The sequence below is a fragment of the Tyto alba genome, unplaced genomic scaffold, assembly GCF_018691265.1.
Source record: "Tyto alba isolate M040663 unplaced genomic scaffold, T.alba_DEE_v4.0 Super-Scaffold_38, whole genome shotgun sequence".
In the NCBI taxonomy this organism is placed as follows: Eukaryota; Metazoa; Chordata; class Aves; order Strigiformes; family Tytonidae; genus Tyto; species Tyto alba.
Genome location: NW_024881313.1, coordinates 21,927,081 through 21,947,772, shown reverse-complemented (window position 1 = coordinate 21,947,772; position 20,692 = coordinate 21,927,081). Strand labels below are relative to the sequence as shown.

Sequence of the window (20,692 nt, the reverse complement as noted above, 5' to 3'; positions counted from 1 at the left end):
CTTCTCCGCTGCGGCCGCGCAGGCGCGGGCCCGGCTGGTGGTGGTGGTGGGGGAGAGTAGGCCGGCGCATGCGCAGTGGGGCAGCAGGAACCGAAACTCGGCCGGCGTTCCCGCGCCGGCTGCGGGGGCGGGGCGCGGCGGCGCGGTGCGTGGCGGGCGGCGGCTCCCCCGCGCGGGTGGGGGTGTGGGGAAGGGGGGGGGGGGCGGTGTGAGGAAGGGGGCGGGGCCGCGGCGCGCGAGCGGGGCCATTTCAGCGCGCGGCACCGGCGGCCAGGCCGGGATGCGCGCGGCATCCCGCGGCTACCAGCCCGTCGCCGCCGGTCGCCTGCCCGCGGGGCTGGGGCGCTGACTCGCCCCTTCCTTTCTCTCCTGCCTTCCCTCCCTCCCGCCGCCGGCTGCGCCATGGCGGCCCCCAGCAGCATCGTGCCCGTCATGGCGAGTAAAACCAAGACCAAGAAAAAGCACTTCGTGGCGCAAAAAGTGAAGTTGTTCCGGGCTAGCGACCCGCTGCTCAGCGTCCTCATGTGGGGGGTCAACCACTCGGTAAGCGCCCGCGGTTCAACCCGCCGACCGACCGACCCGACCGACCGTCCCACCGGGGCATCACCCCCCGCGGGGTGGGGGGGTGGGGAAACGGGACAGGACCGCGGGGGGGGGGGCACGCACCGCCGGGAGCCGCCCGCCGGTTGTCGCCCTCCGCCTCGGCGGGGGGCTGGGAGCGAGTTACCGGGCGCGGGCGGGGGGCGCCGGGGGAGGCTGCGGTGTCCTGGCGCGGCGTGGCGTGGCGTGGCGGGATGCCTGCGGGAGCCCGCGTCCTATCGATCCGCGGTCCCGCTCGTTGAGCAGCGGGCGGGTGGTGCCCGTGCGGGGACGGTGCTGCAAGCCGAGCCTGAGCCGCTCCGCTCCTGCCGCCACCCGCGAGCGGGCGTTGCATAAATGTACTGCGGGTAAAAAAAAAAAAAAAAAAAAAAAAAGCACCCCCAAAGCCCCCTCACGACCCGGTTATTAGCGTGTAACTGGCGAAGTTTTTACCGTCTTCCGCGCAGTTCTCTTAAGCAAGTGTCTCTTGACAAAACCGTGCGCTTGGGGGAGGGGAGGAGGGCCGATTTTTTGATGTGGTAAAGCAGCAGAATTGCAACATTTGCGGAGTGCTATATCACCCTGCGGATGATGGGCTGCTCTGTCTTCAAAAGAGTCCCTGTACCGGGTGCGGTAGTGTTGAACTGCTGCTGTCAAGCGTTAAAATTAGGAGCCTGGTAAAGATGTCACATGGTCTGGGCATTATGAGGCTCAAGTCGCAGCTTTACATCTTTAAATAGCTGCCATGGCAGGTTAAAAGTGTAGAGCCCAAAGATCACCAAAATTCAGGCAGTTAAGCCAAAAGCTTACTATCTTCTCTTGATGGTGCAAAGTCTGTATGTCCAAATGGTGGGTTTATATGGGTTAGTTCTTCTTGCTGCGTAAGGTCTTGCAAGAATAACTGACTGTGCAATTTGAGATTAGACTACAGATTTTGTAACAGCTTCATGAAACAGGTAAAGCAGTCTGTAGTATTAACTTGTTATTCCTTTTGTTTCCTGCACATCCAAATCCTGTGGGTTTTTTTTTCTTTGTGTACATGTTGGTAGCTTTTGCCCAAAGCCTGAAGGCTGAGCATCGAGGCTAAGCACTGTTAGATCTGTGTGAAACAGCACAGTGCCTGAAGTGAGGATCTAGGGGAAATGCTTTAACTGTGTGTACCAATGTGGTATGGATGGCAGAGGAAAAGCTCTAGTGAGGTTAAATTAGCCTGCTTAAGATAGCCCTGTGAATCAGTAGGAAGTGGTGACAAAGGATTTCAAGTTTTTTGTAGGTCGGTTGTAAGCAGTGACATCCTATGTCATGAACTGATAAGAAACTAGATATTTATCTACAAAGCAAAATGACCTCTAATTGTTGAAGTGCACCATATGCTGTTTGCCAGAATTGGGCATAAATATACGAGTTTCTTTGGCTACTTCTTTAGTGGCTAGCATTATTTACAGAAAAATTCCCATATAGGCCTCTTTAATGAAAGAAAGTGAGCTGATAATTACAGAGTGAGAGACTTCTACTGAATGGCAGTGCCCTAGCGATCGGCTGTCTCCCTGGGGAGAGAGAGAAAAGATCTCTGAGGAGAACAGAGATCTTCCTCTTGCAATAACAGCTCATTGCTATTCATACATGTGTACTTTCGGGGGAAAGACCTTTCCAGTACAGATAATAACAAACTAGTGACAAACACAACACTGCACATGATTCCTATGATCATGTACTGTGGCGTACATAGCTGTTCCCATAAGAAAATGTAATAAAGAAGTGTACTGGCTCCTGCACATCATTAAAAATTGTAAACTGAAGTTCTTTCATGGGAGGGCTCAAAGAGCAATACAGTAGGCTCAGAGAAATGCAGCTCCCTGTTCTTGTGAAGATAATGGTTGTAGGTGTGAGAATCCGCTGCGTGTTCTGCATATATTTTTCCATTTCTTTACCCTGCTGCAAGGTGTAATCGTGAATAATGCTTTGAGCCCCATGAACTCAAAATCCCTCTGAATGAGAGAGCACGAGGGAAAAGTTAATTCAATGTGTCCAAATCTAACCATCTCTTCTTAGCCGACTTCTTAGCGCAGCATGGAAGTGTTGCAGGCTTCTCTGTCAGATGCTTACCATGTCAGTTTGTAATGCTTGGTGTGGCCCTGCCCAGCAAATGAAAAGTGTTCAGTGTGGCTGGACTCTCTTATCATGAATAAGAATTTCTCATGGAAGAAATAAAAATTACATGCATGGATTCATTAAGAACAGGCATTAAGGATCCTTAGATTTTTTAGCAGAATAAATAAATCCGTAAGCAAAGGTTAGACTAGGAAATGAGCACAGATCATAGTTCATGATGATAATAATTAAATAAACTTAGAACATAGTCATCTGAAAAATTGTATTTAAGATTGCTTCCAGTGTGGTGCATATCAATTAATGAGACAATAGCAGACTCTGAGTCTTATAACTGTCTTGGAAAAAAAGTATGTATTCAAGTGGTGAGGCTGAGATGCAGTTTTCCTGTTTCTGACAGGATGCAGCATATATTGGAAGGAAGCACTTGGTGAAGAAAAAGGGAAAAGCAGATTTTTCTGCAGGCTTTTAAACTTTTTTATCTTGGGGCCAAAATACCGCTATACTTGATTTTTGGAGGATTGTTATATTTTAAATTGAATGTGTGAAGAAGCTCCATCTAAGAAAAAAGTTACAAGAACTGTTCTCATAACTCTCCTGTGCTAGGAGGAAACACAACTCTGTAAAGGAAGATCTTTGAGCATCAGTGTCACAAAGCAGAGGGTTTACTGCAAAGGTGTGAACTCTTAACAGGAAAAAAAAAATTCTGCAGGGAGGTGTCTGTTACCCAAGGTTCTTATAAACTATACCCCCTACGCTGCTTTCCTCCCCCTCCTCCCACCCCCCCCCCCCCCCCCATACAAGACACTGTAAGCAAATTGCTTTGGTGGCCTGAGTTACTGTTTAGGTAGAAGTAGAGAGATACCTAATGCAAAATCCTGTTTGGTAATGCAGTCAAATTTAGTAATAACTTAGAAGGGCATGTGAGGGGAAAACATAAACATTACCCAAATACCTTAAGAAGCAAGAAAATATGTGCTCACATTCAGAGCTGTAAATTAATTCCTTGGTATGCTGAAATATGCTGTTGAATGAAACTTTCTGCTAAGTGAAAGGGAAAGCAACTGTGTCCCATTTTGTAGATGAGATTATAATACTGATGATTTATAGTAGTAAAGACTAATTGTTGGTATGCTTGGATCTTGCAGGTGTCTCCATCATTTTGAGTTGAATTTTATCTTGTTTTTTTACCCCGTGTCAAAGATAATGTGGCTGTGCTACTGAAACAAATACTTAAACTCGGTGGTTGGTATGACTTAAAGCTATCTTTTTAGCTAGTTAACATAGTTGTAATAATACTGCATTTATAACTGATGTAAATAACATCCTTATTCTTACCTCCATATTGGCACTGCTGCTGGATTTCCAATAACTGGGAAAGGAGAGGAAAGGAAGGTGGCATGTAACTTTTTGCCCAGTGATTTTGGAAGTAATTCTTCCCTCCTTGCTTTCTGTGCCAAAAACGAAAGCCAGGGATTGTGTTTCCTGCAGCCTATGATGATTGTGCCAGGCACAATGATGGTGAGTCTGCTCTCGCTTGTGCTGGTTGCCTGCTTCTGTTAGAAGCTTGTTAAGAAGGCTGAGAATCTGTAGGAAGCTAGGCTTAGGTCCTTCAAAACATATCACTCCCAAAGATGGAAGAAAATTAATAGAAGTGGGATTTTTGTAACTAATTTTGATGTAAAGAATGGACTGTTGGGCACCATCTACTGTGTCAACTGTTAAATTAAATATATTTAGAAGAGAATGAATGCATAATGAGGTTATTGAACATACTGTACAAGTGTTTTTTGTTTTTATTTTTATTTTTTCTTTTTAAAAAAAAGGCAACCAAAACCAAACACATACACCCTGCCCCCCCAGCCCCTGGAGTCTGTAATTGCCATCTGTTTCTTGGATGATTACAGGCTGATCTAAAAATTTAACAGCGCCTGACTTCTCAATGGCACTTGCTGCCTAATAAGCAAGTGGAACAATAAGAATACAGGGATCACATTACTACTCTCCCTGCCTGCATATTGCAGAGTGCGTCAGGAAGACTGGACTTTCTGTGGGTGAAGAATTCAACAGATAATAAACTCCACAATCTCCTTCAGCTGCTCACATGAAGCACTGTAAGCCTGATGCTACTGTTGCACTCTTGGCTGTAATCTGGTTTGATCTTTTTAACAAAAGTGGAACAACACCAGGACAGAATAATAAAAGGGGCGAGAGCTGTGGGACTCCTCTATCCACCAGCGTAACTCCTGGATTCGTGCACTGTTACAGTTAGAAGTGGGGAGGAAAAAAAAAATGTGACAAGTAAATATATCTTTCTCCCTCATACATACTAGGATATATTTGATTATGTTAGGAGAGCTCCTGTATCTCCACAGAAAGCTATAAAATGTCTGTGTTCTTGTCAGTTTTTGGTTTGGGGCTTTTTCTTCGTTAGCATGCTAGTCTTTCCTGTTACAAACTTTTATCCAGACAAATATGTAAATAGCTCACTTATTTATACCTGTCTTTGTTTTTAACATGTCACTGGAGAGCTCGTTAGGTAAATGTGTACCCTCTCATTTTTTGGCATAAATCAGGTTTCTTAGTACTGACTTGCCTAGCTTCTCTTTAAGTTTTTTTTTACTGAAGCATTGTACATTTAGGAAAATGACACTGAAGAGAGCTTATTGAGTAGGACATTAAAAGATGAAGCCTAAAATAATTAAAAGCTGGGTTATGGCCTATGGAATGTAAACTAATGACTTACATTTATGATCAGTTTCCTTTAAATAGTGGGGAAAAAAATCCACAAAACCAAACCCACAGCACTTACTATACTACTAGCAATATATCTTCATAAATTATGGGAGTTGATAACTTCTGGGTCTGTATTTTTAATATACTCTTAAATGATGATGAGACTAGTGACACCCTGAGGATATGGAACTGTAATGTTGACTCATGGTATCAGCTGTCAGCATAACAGGTTGGTTGGAAACCATCTTGAAATGGGGAGGGCTACTCATCAGTTGTGTTGTCAGTTGTGTTGCTAGTATTTGTATTTAATGCAGAATATCACTACTGCAGTTGTGCTTTAAGTGGCTTTTCAAAATGACAAAGTAAAACTAAGGTTACTGATCTTTGAGTTAACTTGAGATTTGTAACAGTGAGCTTGGAAAAAAAACAACGGACCTTATTAATTGTTTAATAGAGGTGGTGGTAAACTACACCGGAGAAGGTTCTTTCTGAGAAGCAGGAAGAAACAATGTATTAAAAAGCGCTGATTACAACAGAGCAGATAATAAAGCAATTAAAACTATTCTAAAATAAAGTCAGACGGGCACTCAGCCCAGATGCTTGTATGTAGAAGGAAGTTGAACAGGAAGAGCTATTTATTGAAAACTTGGGTTTCTTTGGGTGTCAAGCTCTGTGTGCTGCAGAAATTAAGTTAATACTGCTTTTGCAACTGAGTGGATGGACTAGGAAAAATACAAATTGTGTAAATATTTATCGTGCTTAGGTTAAAGGTAGTAAACATTCCTGCACGAAGTACAAATGGGAGTAATACGTCCTTCTATGAACTATTGAAAGGAACATGTACAATAGCTTCTATTAGGGATGAGATGGAAAGAGCTCTGACAGCAGTTTCAAAGCTACTTTCTGTAGCTTCTGCTCTACAAGATAAGGTCCTGAAAAGGCTAGGGTTTTTTCTTGCCTACAGGTTTTTGAAACTGAATTTCATTAACCACAGCAGTGAGGGCTGGACAGCATTCAACGAAGCAAACAGGTGGCACAAGTTGTTTTGCTGACTCAACTTAGTCCTCTTATTTGAGTATCCTGCACCAGATCTCTTAAGAAAGAGTAACAGATTATTTTTGTATTCCTTGCTCATTAAAGCAGACACTTGCATTATGCCCATTGGCCAGAGCCTAGCAGATGTTTATTTTCCTCCTGTAGTTTCAGGGTGACAAACTTTAATATAATCGACTCATCCCATTATGCAGTTCCTGCTGTACAGTCCTGTTTCCTGCTCTTCCTTGAAAACATATTGTGCTGTAGGGTTCCATAAGCTAGCTGTATATTATGCAACTTCATGACAACTTTAGAGTAACGTGAAACTATCTGTTATTTACAGATCTTCAGTGTATTCTTGCCAGAGCTAAGTGCTCAGAGTTGTAGTCATGTTGTCTTACAGATATCTTGACTTGTTGAAGGGTTAGTTGTCTTTGTTGAACTGTGAGGTTTTAAAAGCTTGAAAGAACTGCATGTTCATCTTAATTTTCTCATGATTTTTAAGTGATAATGACTGCTGTTGTGGGTAATGGACTTCAGTATGAATTCATTATTTTATGTTTACTCCCAAGGCCTCTTTCCATGTTTTTCTAATGTTTATACTTGATGCTTGCTATTTAGATGTCTAACAAAAGTCCTGATTTCTCTTCCTTGTTTTCACTGTTGCAAAAGCACGTGTTTGCACTTAGCAAAATAGCTGAAGCAGTCTAAGGAATTGCTGCCTTGGCTATGGGATGTTAATGACAAACCTTGTTAGTTTTCATGGTCTGCATCCCGGTATGTGGTGAAATGGGTTAGCTTTGAATTGTTGAGATAGCAAACCACAGGCAAGAAGTTTCCATGTGAACATCTGTCTTATGATCCTCCTATAGAGCCTAGGCTGTTCTATAATAAGTTAATTAGTTTTGTGTTGAGAGATTGCTTAATAAGGGTGTTGTGAAAATTGTTTGAAGTAGCTGAATGCTGTAGTGATGGATGTCACAAACTGAAAAGAAAACATTAGCTTTATCTTCAAAGAGCAGGGCTGAATAGTTTGCAGTAGAAATACTTAATGGCCATACACCTTTTAGAGTACTTATTTTTCATCAGACTTGGAAAACAACTGCCTTGTGTACTGAGGCAAGGTAATTAGTCTAATCCAGCTCTTTTGTGTGCATTGTAAGTTCCCAAGGCAACCTTAATATTCTTAACACAGCTGTGAGTATATGCATGATCCTTTTAGATTGTACAACAAAACTGAAAAAATCACATTCCCTTATGTGGCATTATTAGAAAGCCTGTGGAGCTCCTTGGTGAGGCTGAGACTTACAGAACCACCTTGCAGCTGCTTGAACTAACTAGTTTAGTCTTTCACTTCTCTGAGTCTCTTTCTTGGTGTCTCAGTCATATGGTGTCTCATCTCTCAGCTCTGCTATTCCTGTGTTTATATTTTATCAATCAAGTTTCTGCCATTCTAGTCTTCCTGGTTGACAAGTTCAGCCATATATGTTTTACTAGTCAGTAATTGCCCAGCTCCAAAGTAATGATCCATCCAAAAGCATACATTTAGAAGAGTTTTCAGATGGACCACAGTTCACTGAAGTTCGTCATCCAGCCTTGCAAACAGCTGTGCCAGCAGAAAGAACACAGAATTAGTGCAAAGGCAGAAAAGATGGGGCAAAATAACTTCTTTGTAAGGAAGTGCCAGTTTAAGCTAGCATAAGTCAAACCACAGCTTCCATAATACTGCAGCCAGATGAAGCTGGGGCTGCCAGACTTGTTTCCACTTTCTCTCTGGCACTGATCTGTTTCTGTGGTGTGTTCATTTGGGGAGATGTGCTGGAGGAAACACTGATGCAGAAGAGTGAATAGGTTAGGGTTTTTATACCACAATCAAATGTGTCCGCAAGTGTCAGTCCCAGTTTAAAAGAGGAGCTGCAAACACTGCAGGGACAATGGCTGGATGATGTATGAGTACTCTAAGGTGAGGTTTTTAAAGTTGCTTTGAACAGTTTGGGGAGACTTGGATAGCTCTGGGGGTGTACTCTGTGACTGACCAGTGACAGATCTACAGCTCAATTTTGTATTTGGTAGCCTGGAGTTACACTGTTGCCCATAATAAAAAATTATTAGAGTAGAGAACTCTCACTGTGGGTTCTGCACTGTCAACACAGAGACTTCTCAACTTCCTCAACTATTTTAACCTTTTAAAATAGTCATGTATTTAGTAAGAGACAGAACTGTCTATATAGTACCTGTGGGTTTCTGATCATCTCTTCAGTCCTGGTCTTTGGAACATGCTGAAGCATCTAACCTCATAGTTTGCCTATCCAGGTAGAGAGTAAATGTCTTCAGAAAAGTTGTAATGGATTCCTAGGGGCTGAATTTTTTGAAGTTGCTGTTAGAGGTAAACGCCAACATCTGGAATGCCTTCTAAGCAATAGTAATTCCTGAGAATCCTGCTTTAAATGTTTTCTTGTAGCTTATCAAGCATGCGCCTGTAACAGTCACTAACTTTTTGGGGTTTTTTCTTTTTTTTCTTTTTGGAGGAGGGAAAGAGGAAAATAACCAACTTGGTTAGCCTAATACCATTTGAAAGAAAACAGCTTAGTAGCAATTTTATTATACTGAATTGAAACTGAGCAATATCTGATTAGCTTGTGGTGCAAGCCTCAATAATTCTGTTATTAAGCTAATAGTTGATATAATGCCCTTCATCTGTGGCATATCTGTTGCAAAGTAGACTACAGGCTGTTTTGCAGAGTTTAGTTCTGCTTTGGTCATGTTGCCCTGTATTCTGTAGACTCTTGCTAGGGCTTTTAGATACCAAAACCATTTTTTGTACAGTATATTCTGACGTCACGGTGTTGCTGGTTGTGTTTCTGTTTGCTCAGGTTACTTGTTTTCTCTCTCAGCCATGTAAGTTGTCTGTAGTTAGAGAGTATTTATTGGTATTATGGTATGGTGTGCCCTCATTGTGGCTTGGGTTCTGGATGATACAACAGAAAACTTTCTAGAGAAGCTCAGAGAGAAATACTCTTTAAGTATGTAATTGTCAGGGCCTTTACATCGTGCAAATCTGATGTATTATGGTTGCCTGGAGCTGAGCAAAAATTGGAAGATTGACATAACAAAAGCAAGGTTGCTAATCTCTGAGCTTCCTGCTTCAGTCTTTCTGACTTTTTATATTTTGATCTGAATCTAGAGCTAGTTTTGGGAGACCAAATTGCAAATTACCAAAAATTGAGAAAGCAGTCGAATGAGGAATGGGATATATTATTTTGATTTTTGATTTTAAAGTTATGATCCTAATACTGCTTTTTTAATCTTTTGTTTGTTTGTTTGTTTTTGTGTGTGTGTGTGTGTTTTTTTGTTTAGTTTTGTGTGTTTTTTTTTTTTTTTTTAACAAAGGCCTAATGGTAGACAGTTTACCTTTTGATTCTATGTAATTCTAAGAACAGTGCATTCAGGGAAGCGGTTCTAAAATCTGTGCCTCTGAGTATCCCTTTTTTATGAAGTACTGCATTACTTTCTTTTGCAAATACTGAAAATGGTCACTAAGATGCTGTTTAGTTAGATCACTCTTCTTTGGAGCTTGTATTTATGTTCTATTATGTTTCTAAGGGTTTTCTGTACATTTTTCAATCCTGAAAGAAAAATAATGTGGTGTCTTCCAGACTTACTCAAACAGCCTATATAAAGATACACAACTCCAGTTTTAAAGAGTTCTTGATTCACAAAGTATATGTCTGAGACTGCTTGGTCCAAGTAATGATAATATTTAAAGGCTTGTACTTGAAATGAAATTATTTTTACAGTAAGTCCTTGAAGAGGAAGTACTTATCAACACATTCTGTCTCAGCTGGCTATTGAAAAGAGCTAGTTGTCTTTCTGGGAAAGATAGCAATCTCAAACAAGCTGACTTCGCTGGAAAGCCCATACCCAACCACCACCTCCTCCTCAGTCACCACAAACTTGCAGTTGGAGGACTCAGAAATTACTCACTCGAACTGAAATGCAGTGTCAGATGCTTAGAGAGGTGCTGCAGCTCAGCACCACCCTCTTGTGCAGCAGCTTGAGGCTGCTGCAAACTAGGGTTTCCCTGCTGCTCTTGACGTTTTTCCCCTCTCTGATAATAAAGCTAGTACAGAAGGATTGAAGGGAAATTTTCTGGTATAATTATTCTTTTTGGGTCTTAAGCAGAGTTGTCATATTAGTGAGTTTTCAGTCTGACTCCTGATTCACTTGCGATCTCTGATACGTAAACCAGCCTTCTGTGCTTGCACAGTGGACAGGACCAGATAAACAAGAAAAGCTTTCTGGATATTCCCCAGGCCCACAGAAGACAGGTGGTAAAACTATTTTTCAGAAAGAAAAAATAGTTCTTGTTAACAAACACATGTACCTACTCGGGACAAAAAGCACTGCAACCACTGTTTTCAGAACCTCTTGCCCATTTCTACGTATCTGTCATTTCTATCAGGAGTTCCTGATGTAACAGTTTCTCCAGCTGTTATTTTGGGCTTCAGCTGATTCAACAATGCTGCTTTCTCTTTCCTACCTACAGCTGCAGGCCGTTGTAGCTGGTTATTTCATTTGAGTGAGCAATGCCCTTCGGGCTATGTTGGCTCAGGGATGTTAACAGGGTTCAGATGTCTCTGGGCTCACAGAATCCTGCACTCCATTTCTCCTCAGCTCCTTCTGTTGAAGTACATCAAAGCAAAACAGTATTGAAACCTTGAGTGTCTTGAACCTTGCTAGTGCTCTACGCCTTTTTCTTGGTGGGAGTGTGGTAGATTTTTTTTCCTTTTCCACTACATCTCCCAATACCACTTTTTAGGGTTTGTTGTCCCCACATACATGAATTATCTGTGGTTGGTAGTGGTGTGTTTAGTTTGCTTTTCAAACTAATTATTCTTCAGATGTTATTTTTGTACTTGCTGAATTTTTCAGAAAAGGTATATTGCAAGTTTCTCCTTGGAAGGTGTCATTTGGTAGGATATTTTTAAATATTCCTATCTTGTTGAGGAAATATCCCAGGCTTTCATATTTAAGTCATCAACTTTTCATTTTCCTGTGAATGACTTCCTAAGTTTTTCTGACTGAACATGACTTGTTTCACAGTTAAAGGCTGAGCACCTAAGAATTTACTGGAAGAGCCTGAATGTAGTGGTTCCTCCTTCATGACTGGTTGATTGCCTGAAAGATGCGAGCTGGCATGGATCACTTGGGAGATGAAATTTAATACCATGTCTTCAGGTAGGTGGAAGAAGCAACAAAGGGCTGAGATAGTAAAGCATCATCCTTGAGCTACATGTTTTCTACTATTTCAGGCATCATAAACCAGTAATGAAAGCGCTTAGCTTTTAGACTCATTGAACATAAAATAAACAGCGTACAGTGAGTCACAGCAGTACCACAGCATAACTGAGGGGAGCCTGCAATTTTTTAATATATTAATTCTTTTTCTTAGAACTAGACTAGTCAAAAGATTGGTATTGTTGAATTTTACTCTATCTTTCAGGACAGAAAAGCTGATTTCCTGCTTAATTAATCTATCGATTTGTGAAGTGTCTTCTAAAGCCTTGAGATCCTGTGCATTTGCATATATTTGCATAAATAATGCAAGGAGGAAAGTGCTCTGGAGACTCAGACTGAGGTTTCTGGTGGAGTTGTCAACATTCACTGTTGCACTACCTACCTGTTTCACAGCTCCCTCTCTGAGCAGACAGCTTTGCAGCTACCTTGGAAAGGCATATTAAATGAAATACCAATAGAAATGCAGTCAAACAAATCCAGCCGTGAGCTGTGCTACTAGGCTAGTCAGGCTGGCCCAGGTTACGGACAGTGAAATCTGCTCTTAAAAGCCTACCAGGTGACTGATTGGATATAGACATGTTTATCCTATGGATGTCTAAAGTTTTGGAAAGGTAATTGCCACCAAAAATGTGAATGAAAGAAAAAATAGTGCAAGATTGCTTTGAAGCTGTGTTAAGCTAAAGACCAATGGAAACTCTCCACAACATTGTTAATCATCTTTAACTACCCAGGCTATGACTGCAGAATAGTTGCATTGCTTTATTGGAAATACAAAATATTTCCTGTGTGACTATAAACATCTTTTACAGAAGTGACGTTTTCTTTGTCACTTAGCTCCAACACTATGAAACTGAAGGCATTTAATCTTCGTTTTCCATGTTGATTTACTAATGAATTATTTCAATTATTTATTAGCTCTCTTATTTTCCCCTTTCAAAGGGTACTTAAAGTCAGGAAGCATGAAATAACTAACCTGAAGCCAGTCATGCTGCAGTGTAAGGGCTTCACTCCTGAAGATTTCCAGAGATCTAAAGCTATTGCTGCACCTTTCCACTCTGGAAGGGAAGAGTGTTTCCTAGGACAGAGGGGAATTTTGTTTGGGGGTTTACATGGTTTTTGACAGAGTTATGTTTCTCTGATTTCTGGCAAAGTTGCTAAATAAAGGCATGGCTTCATCATCAGAGTGGGAAAATGTGATGGAACAGTACTGTGAAGGGGTGGTCCTGCCTAAAACCTCACCTTCCGTGGGCCTGGGAAGGCCCCTTGGCCAGCAGTGCAAGTGTGGCCGTGTGGTCAGCCAGGTCAGCCGCGTGTCCTGCCGAAAACTCATTCTGTCTGGGGGCAGGGAGGGAAGAGTGGAAAGGACAGGGTTGGGATGGGAGTTGCTCTCGTTTAAAATAACAAGCAAAATTACTTCTCCTCATGGCATTTTTAAGTACTGAAAGAAGCAGTTAGTTGGCAGGAGTTGGGCACTGGGAGTTGGGCTGTGTGATTACTTGCTGCAGAGGAAAGGCTAAGTCTCAGTCTAAGCCAGCTGTGAACCAGAACCTTTTCTGGGTTGTACTGGTTTCTCTCCCTGCACAGAGGCTAGTGACTTTGAAACTTGGAAAGTGCTAATTCTGGTGATGATCAAGAGGAGGAGCAATATAAGAAAAAGTGAAATCTCTGTCAGCTGCTGCTTGAAGTTTCTGCTGGTATAGGCTTTACCAACAGACTTTCTCTAATAAGCCAGTTTACTCTTGAGCTTGTTGTCCTCTAACAGACCAAATTATGTGTGATCAGGTCTCTTCTAATTAGTTTCACCCCCATTAGCACTTAATATTGCACTTTCTATGTCATGAAAAGGAGCAGTAAAATCTGATGACTGATATTGCCAGTCTCATAGTGGAAATGGTTTTTGGATGCACTTGCAGCAAATGCTAGCCAACAAAAATGTAAAGGAAATGAAGGTGCATGTAGTGTCTGTATGGGATTTTGTAAAAACATTTTGGAATACATAGTCTATATCCATGGTAAATTTCAGAGATCTTGGAAATGCTTCTGTTTGTCCCAATGGGAGACACTGACACCAAGTCTGAGTCTATTGCTGAAACTAAAAATGAGTGCATTAGGCTTAATCCATTTTAGTAATCTGTCTTTAATGCTGTGTTTTTGCAGTCAGTGATAAAGAAACCTCAGCAAACTGTTCTCTTGCGTCTTTGTCAAGAAATCGGAAAATTATTCTACTTCTTTCAGTAAGTCCTCTGAGACTACTTCCTAGCATTATGCAAGACTGTGGAAAGTTGTCTTTACAGAAAATAAATGTTTTCTTTTTTCTGTGCTGTCGTGGTTTAGACCCTGCCACATACCGGTAGAGTCTCTTCCCTTCTATTTTTGAATGTACATCACTTACAACTCTGTGGCTGTGTCCCTTTTCAGTTGTGTTTTTGTCCCTCAAGGGAGTGATTTACAATTTATGCTTATTCTGAATGACGATTTACTGGATAGGTAATGCTATATTAGCTTGTTTGCATCTACATGTCTTTAGGGAATCTGACTATATGCTCCCAGTAGGAGCCTTGGAAGGGCTAACTTGCGGTTCAGTTTTAGACATTACTTCACTTTTACCTCCGTTCAGCAGCAGAAGTTGTTGGTCTTGGTCCTATTCTTTCCTTTTTTTCTTTCACCATCCTCAGTATTGTACCCTTAGCCAAGCTGTTTAACTTATTAATTCAGCAGGAAAAATATCTTTTTAGGGAGGAGAAGATATTATTAGGAAATTAAGTAATTAGTTCCTGGTGGGATCTGACAAGTACCAGGGCCAGTGCAAAAGGGATAGGTAGAACTGACTGGCAGGGTGCCAGGAGTAGCTGGGCAGTAAGTCTGTCCCCCTTGTGATGGGAGCAAGATGTTGAGTTTAGTGCCTTGCATCTAACTCAAGCCTTCAGCCTCATTCTTTTCAGTTTTAACTTCCCTTTTATTGGGTACACATGCAAACTCTCACAGCAGTACTACTCTATAGCTGTCTTGAGCAAGCAGATACAATATTTACATGGGGAAAAAAAAATGTAAGAGGACTCTACTTGAAATGACATACATTTTTCTGTGCAGCCACAGTGCACTGACGTGTGCTTTATATGGTACATCTAGTAGTTAACTGGCTTAGTAAAAAAATACTTCTGCATCTACTGCTTTCCAACACACCATTTTAATTTGTCATTGTTCAGAGACTGACATAAGACTCTTCTCTCTGCAACGCCAATAGAAGACGTGTTTCAAATTCAAGTGGTTTCTCCTCTGAGTAACCTATTTGTCTTTTCTTGTGCGGTCTTTCTACTAGACTGTTTCCCATCAGTACAAATCGTAGCAGATCAGCATTGCTACCTGTGGCATAAGGTAAATGGATAAATAATTGATAAACCCCTTCTCAACTGTGTATGTGGCTTTAATAAAAGAAGGCAGAGTTCCTACTGCTTAGTTTATGCTGGCTCTAGTATTTATCTGGTCATTCAGTAAATCAATTCAGCTTGCTAAAAGACCAGAGACTAATCTGGCAAAAAGTCTGTGTGTTGGGCTTTCATTTTGTTCTCATTTTTTGCTGGGTTTATAGGCTGAATGGACTTGCTTTCTGATCGAAGTCGTTGGTAGACAGAGGAAGAGGAGGCAAGGGTGTTCCTACTTGCCAAGTGGCAAACCATGTAATTCAGTTTAGCCATGAAGCAAAAGTCTGGAAACCCACAGCCTGAGCTGATCTAACTCCTGGCTGCTGGTTGGGTTGGTCTCTACCAGCTGAGCTCAGCAAAAGGCCTATCAAATGCCAGAGGGGTAGGAGGCTGGATCTGGATGACAAACTGGCTTAGGGGACCGTGGAGCTACAGTCAGAAGATGATGGGCAAAATTAACACTGTAGTGCTGCACTGTATTGTACAGTAGTCTTTTGAGTTTGAAGTAGTTATTCCGACAAGGAGTATTTTCACTTTCTTATGCTGTTAGGCTTCCATATATCAAACCTGATACCTAGCAGTGCATACATACTAAAGTGTTTTCAAGATCAGATTCTAGGCTATGCATGAGTTATGATGCATCCACTTTGTGCAAATATTCTAGCTTTTCCTTTTCTTTAATGACAGCAGGTCTCAGTGTGGGCTTGAGGAGTCTTCAGAGTTGAATTGACTCCACATAGAACAGGTGCATCAAATAATTCCAGAGTATCCTGGACCTGTTACTGAACCAGTGTGTTGGGGTTTGGTTTTTTTTCCTGCTTCCCTTTCTACCATTGTTTCTATAAGAGTTGTTTGTCATGGCTATCTACCTTGATATTTTTTTCCCACAACCTGAATGTTCTCTGATACCTTGAATCAATGAAATACTATAATGTGAAGGTTTCCAGAGAGAATTGTGACTGCATGCATGTGCAGATGTTATTGGGAGATGTTACACTCACCAGCTTGCTTGGTATGTGGCCAAACTAGCTTATCTCATTTTGATGTTGTATCATAAAGACTTTGTTATTGTTGTTTGGTTTCAATGCTTACTCCTCCTTTCAGTATTTTCTGTACAATGCTATTGTAAGAGCAATGTAGTAGTGCATGTCATGGCTCTGATGCGCAATAGACTTGAATGAGGTTTTTGGACAAGAATTTTGATGCTCGGCTCTAGCACGCTTGTAGATGGCAGTGGTAAATGCCTGAGAATTTTCATTTTCTCTCTGTAGGTCAAATTTCATACTTAAATTCAAATCCTGGATGCTAGCGATAGTTTGTTTGTGTTAGGTGTCACTAGTGCCTTGCTTTCCTGTGGTTCAAGAAGTCTGGAAATGTAAGGGTTAGTAGAATCTTTGAAAAAGGTACCAAATATATTTGAAACTTATGTCACATTTAGTATGCCTGACTGTGTATGTCTGTAAAATGCAGATGTATTGGTGGTGAGGTAGACAGCTATTTTTTATATGTGCAACAAAAGAAAATTGTAAATACTGTACCAATAGTGGAGAACGGTGTATTTGAATACATCCTTGTAATTTTAGGGGACTTAAAACACAATCAGTGGTCTTGGCAGATGGCCAAGGGCACAGGCGGCTTCTGGAACTCTTCCAGCTGTTAATGGAGTGTGGATTCTGATTAATTTAACTGTGGCCACCAAATCTTGGTCTGCATGCTTCTGTGTATGTTAAATGTATGTTTTTCAAACTAGTAATACTTCATTTTAAAATATATTTTAATAATCAATGACAGCTGTACAGTATCCTCACAACACGGATGTCTCCTATATGTTAAGCACAGTAAAGATTGAAACACGAGTGTTATGTGAGAGGATTCAATCTACTACATCACATTTTGTAGGACTACTGTAAAAACTAGCTGTTCTAAAAGCTTTAAAATATTTTCGTGTTGGCAGCCTCAAATCCTCACACGAAACACTGCTGCATTAGTTCTATGAAGTCTGTTCTATTGTTGACATAATTAACTGGTTAAAAATAAAACCTAATGTAGCGGAACTGGTGTGGTGGACAGGGCCTTTGACAAGACTTCAGACTTGTAGTTTGGACACAAGTCTGCTGGATCAATTGCCTGCTCATCAATTTTACTACCGCTGAAATGGTTGCAAAGTGGAATGATAGGGTGATTCCTCCTATTTCAAGACATGTCAGTATAGGGAAGAACATATTGAAGCAAGGTGGTAGGATGAGTTTATTTTAATTTAACTTGGAAGAAATGAGGAATTCCTCAAACTTCAGACCCCAAAGAATAAATCCATAAGAATTGCTAGGCTAATGTCAAAGACAAGTCGAGTTCTGCAAGTGTGTTCCTGTTAAAATACTTGCAAATGCTTTTTTACTTTGATACCACAGCTTGTTTGGGAGAAGGGTAAAGTAGATTACTATAGCATTTGTATGAGTGCTGGTATGATCATACAGAGTAGGTGGCTATATATCAGATAGTTCAGCTCTCTGCAGAAATACATTAGGATTTTTTTTTTGCATTTTGGGTTTGTCAGGTCAAGGAGTCAATCTAATTGAATTTGGGAGCAATAAAAGACGAGGTAGTATTTTCTCTGGAAAACGTCTTAGATGATGCAAAAACATAACTGCATAACTGTCTGCAAAAATGGCTATGCCTCAGTAAACTTCTTGTAAAGAACTGTTGATGAGAAGCATTCAAATAAGGCTGTATCTGTAAGAGAAATAGAAGTCACCCATCTGAATATTTTGAGAAACTCTTTAGGTTCTTGGTTCCTGCTTAGGTGTGTTTTGTTCCTAATTATTAATATATCATTTATAATAGTGACATAACTACAGTGATGTCATATAGATAGGTTTTAGTGTCTTTAAACTACCCTTGTCATTCCATCAGTATTGTTAATTTCTGCAGTAGAATGTGCAATGTTTTAGTGTGCTGTTACATATGCTATGTTAGAGAGGTCTGTGAATTTTAAATAATTACTTTATTTATGAAAAAATGATGGAGTCTGATACACTGCTGCATTTCTCTCTCCTGTCTTACTTTTGGTCCTTGCAGTGGTTTCCAGTTAGCTTGCAAATTGTTGGAAGTAAACAGGCAGGCATCTATGTGTAGCAAGGCTTCTAAGTTCCTGCTAAGTTTCACAATGTTTCGGATGAAACTCTAGCATTACTTACTGCATTATATCTTTAAGCAAGACTCTTGTGTCTTTGTATGTTTTCTTTTAAGCTGAAGAGATGAACCAAGACTGTATAGTGAGGGGAGGCTATTGTGTGCAGAGTAGTACCCTGACTGTTACAGAAATGGGAATGTATATTGTGAAGAAGAGCTAGAAAACTTAAATCATCTTGAGACTAAGGAAATTAAAACTAAGTCTAAAGCTAAGGGAAGTAATGCTAGGGAGCTATGTTCTGTCCCTTACTGAAAAAATGTAAGGTTAAATGACTTGTGATGTGGTGAGCATTATGAATGTATTTATTTTAGTGTGTTTTAAAGCCAATGTTCTAGTCTGAAGAAATATTGGATACTTGAAAGTCAAGTGTGAATGTCAGCTGGATATTAAAAATGCCAGGTACTCAAATATTTTAAACACTGAGGTTTTGGGGAAAGAAATAAAAATCAAATTTATTTTTAGTATTTCTGAACTTCCATTGTGTCTTGTGGGTAGACCAAGGTCCTGCCTTCACACTCTGGAACTACAAGATAAACTGTTTTGAAATGCATTGGACTCATTCTAAGCACCATTATTTTAGAAACTGATGAGAACTAATTCTATAGCCGATGCAAATTTAATGTTGTGCCATAAATTATAAATATTCATATCTCTCTTTTGTATAAGTGATGTATAGTCTGCAGCCTGTGGGCATGAAAATGAACAAAATTAAGACTGCATAACACTGTTCAGGTCTTCCTAGTTCTTGCAGATTTTAACTGTTGTTGTTCACAAGTTTTGTTTTATAATTTGAATGTAACTTTATAGTTTGTTTTTATGTAAAGGCCTTCTATGCAAAAGATGACAGTTACTTGTTGCTACTGTGTGTGTGCATGATATATTGTCGTGGTTTGAGCCTGGTCAGCAGCTGAATGCCATGCAGCCACTCACCCACCTTCCCCCCACTTGGGAATGGGGAGGGAATCGGAGGGGCAAAGGGAGACTTGCGGGTTGAGATAAAAACAGTTCAGTGACGGTAACAGTATAAAGGGGTAATGTACAATACAGTTGCTCACCACCTGCCAACCAACACCTGCCTGCTCCCAGCTGGTGATCCTGAACACAAAGGCCCCAAGGCCATACTCCTGGAAGTGAGAGCCCCTCCTGGCCCACTCCTGCCTTTATATAGTGAGCACAAGGTCACATGACACAGACTATCGGCCAATCGGGGCCCAGCCCTCCAGCCGTGCTCCCCCCGCCCCCGCACACAGGTGAGGGCACTGGGCCCTGGGGAGCCCCTGGGGTCTCAGGGGGCTGCAGCTCCTCCCGCTGCCAGACCAACGGGAACTCTAGTCCAGCCCCAACCAGGACATATATATATGAACTAACACCTGAAACGGGGTGAAAGAACAGTTGCTCTTGTATGTAGTTGCTGTATCAAGTTTTTTTGAGGAGAGTTTCACCTACCTGTCAAATCAGAACTGACCCTTTTAAAGCTGTCATGATGTGTTCAGTAAATCTAACAGGTCCCTGAGTACATAACACAAAGCACTCCTGTGTGCAGCTAGCGTTGTGAAGGAGCAGCAAGTGTGTATTTAAGATCATTTAGTGCTGCTTAACTAAGTACAGTTTGTTAATGTGAATATGATAATGAAGATTTTTTTTTTTTTCTTCTTTGTTCATAAATCCTGGATTTAATTCCTGTTTTGCAAACATAACTTGGGGAGTCTTCTCCCCTCCCGTCATTAGAGCACTAACCTAGCAGATAGCTTGATGTTTCTCTACCACAGTGATCACTTTGGCTTGTGGAGCATCTTCAGTTCCTATGTGTTCTACCTTCAGAATACTGGTGAAAGAATATCCTCCAACATGTGTATAGTCCAGCATCTTTTGGAAAACCACTGGCCTGCATGAAGCAGGGCATTTGGCTGGTTCCATTTCCCCTCCCAAAAGGCACCATAAAGCACAGCATCATGCCCAGCTCCCAGTCTGGCTTCTGTTTTTCCTTATTATGCAAATCACTGTGGGGGGGGAAGGGCAGAACAGAAATACCAATTTATTTACAGTGGTAGCTGGAGGAAGCAAGCTTGATAGAGAAGTATGTCTAATGTATGAGTATTTCCAACTTCCTTTATATAGTATGCTTTATAATTTCAAAAGATTTAAGTTGCCTTTTGTCTAATCAGAGCATTCATGTTTTAAAGGACACTCACTGCAACTATTTCCTTACTGATGCAAAATGAAAGAAAAGTGAGGTTGAGCACAGAAGATACATGAAGACAGTGCTCTGTAGTATGCTCATGTGAATGTCTGCTCTTACTCCAAATTGTGTCAACATATGCTT

General features: G+C 41.1%; 1 protein-coding gene across 3 annotated transcripts in view; it reads left to right on the top strand.

Annotated features, from left to right (window-relative positions):
* Positions 1–224: 224 nt before the first annotated feature.
* The window catches only part of PIP4K2A (phosphatidylinositol-5-phosphate 4-kinase type 2 alpha), a 121,170-nt gene continuing 100,702 nt past the window's right edge, over positions 225–20,692 (top strand). The window contains exon 1 of one of the 3 annotated variants that reach the window (XM_042801806.1): positions 225–543. In XM_042801806.1, the coding sequence (XP_042657740.1) occupies positions 403–543 (141 nt within the window). In that variant the 5' untranslated portion in view covers positions 225–402. The remainder of the gene's footprint in view (positions 544–20,692) is intronic. The other 2 variants (XM_042801807.1, XM_042801808.1) reach the window with 2 other exon arrangements.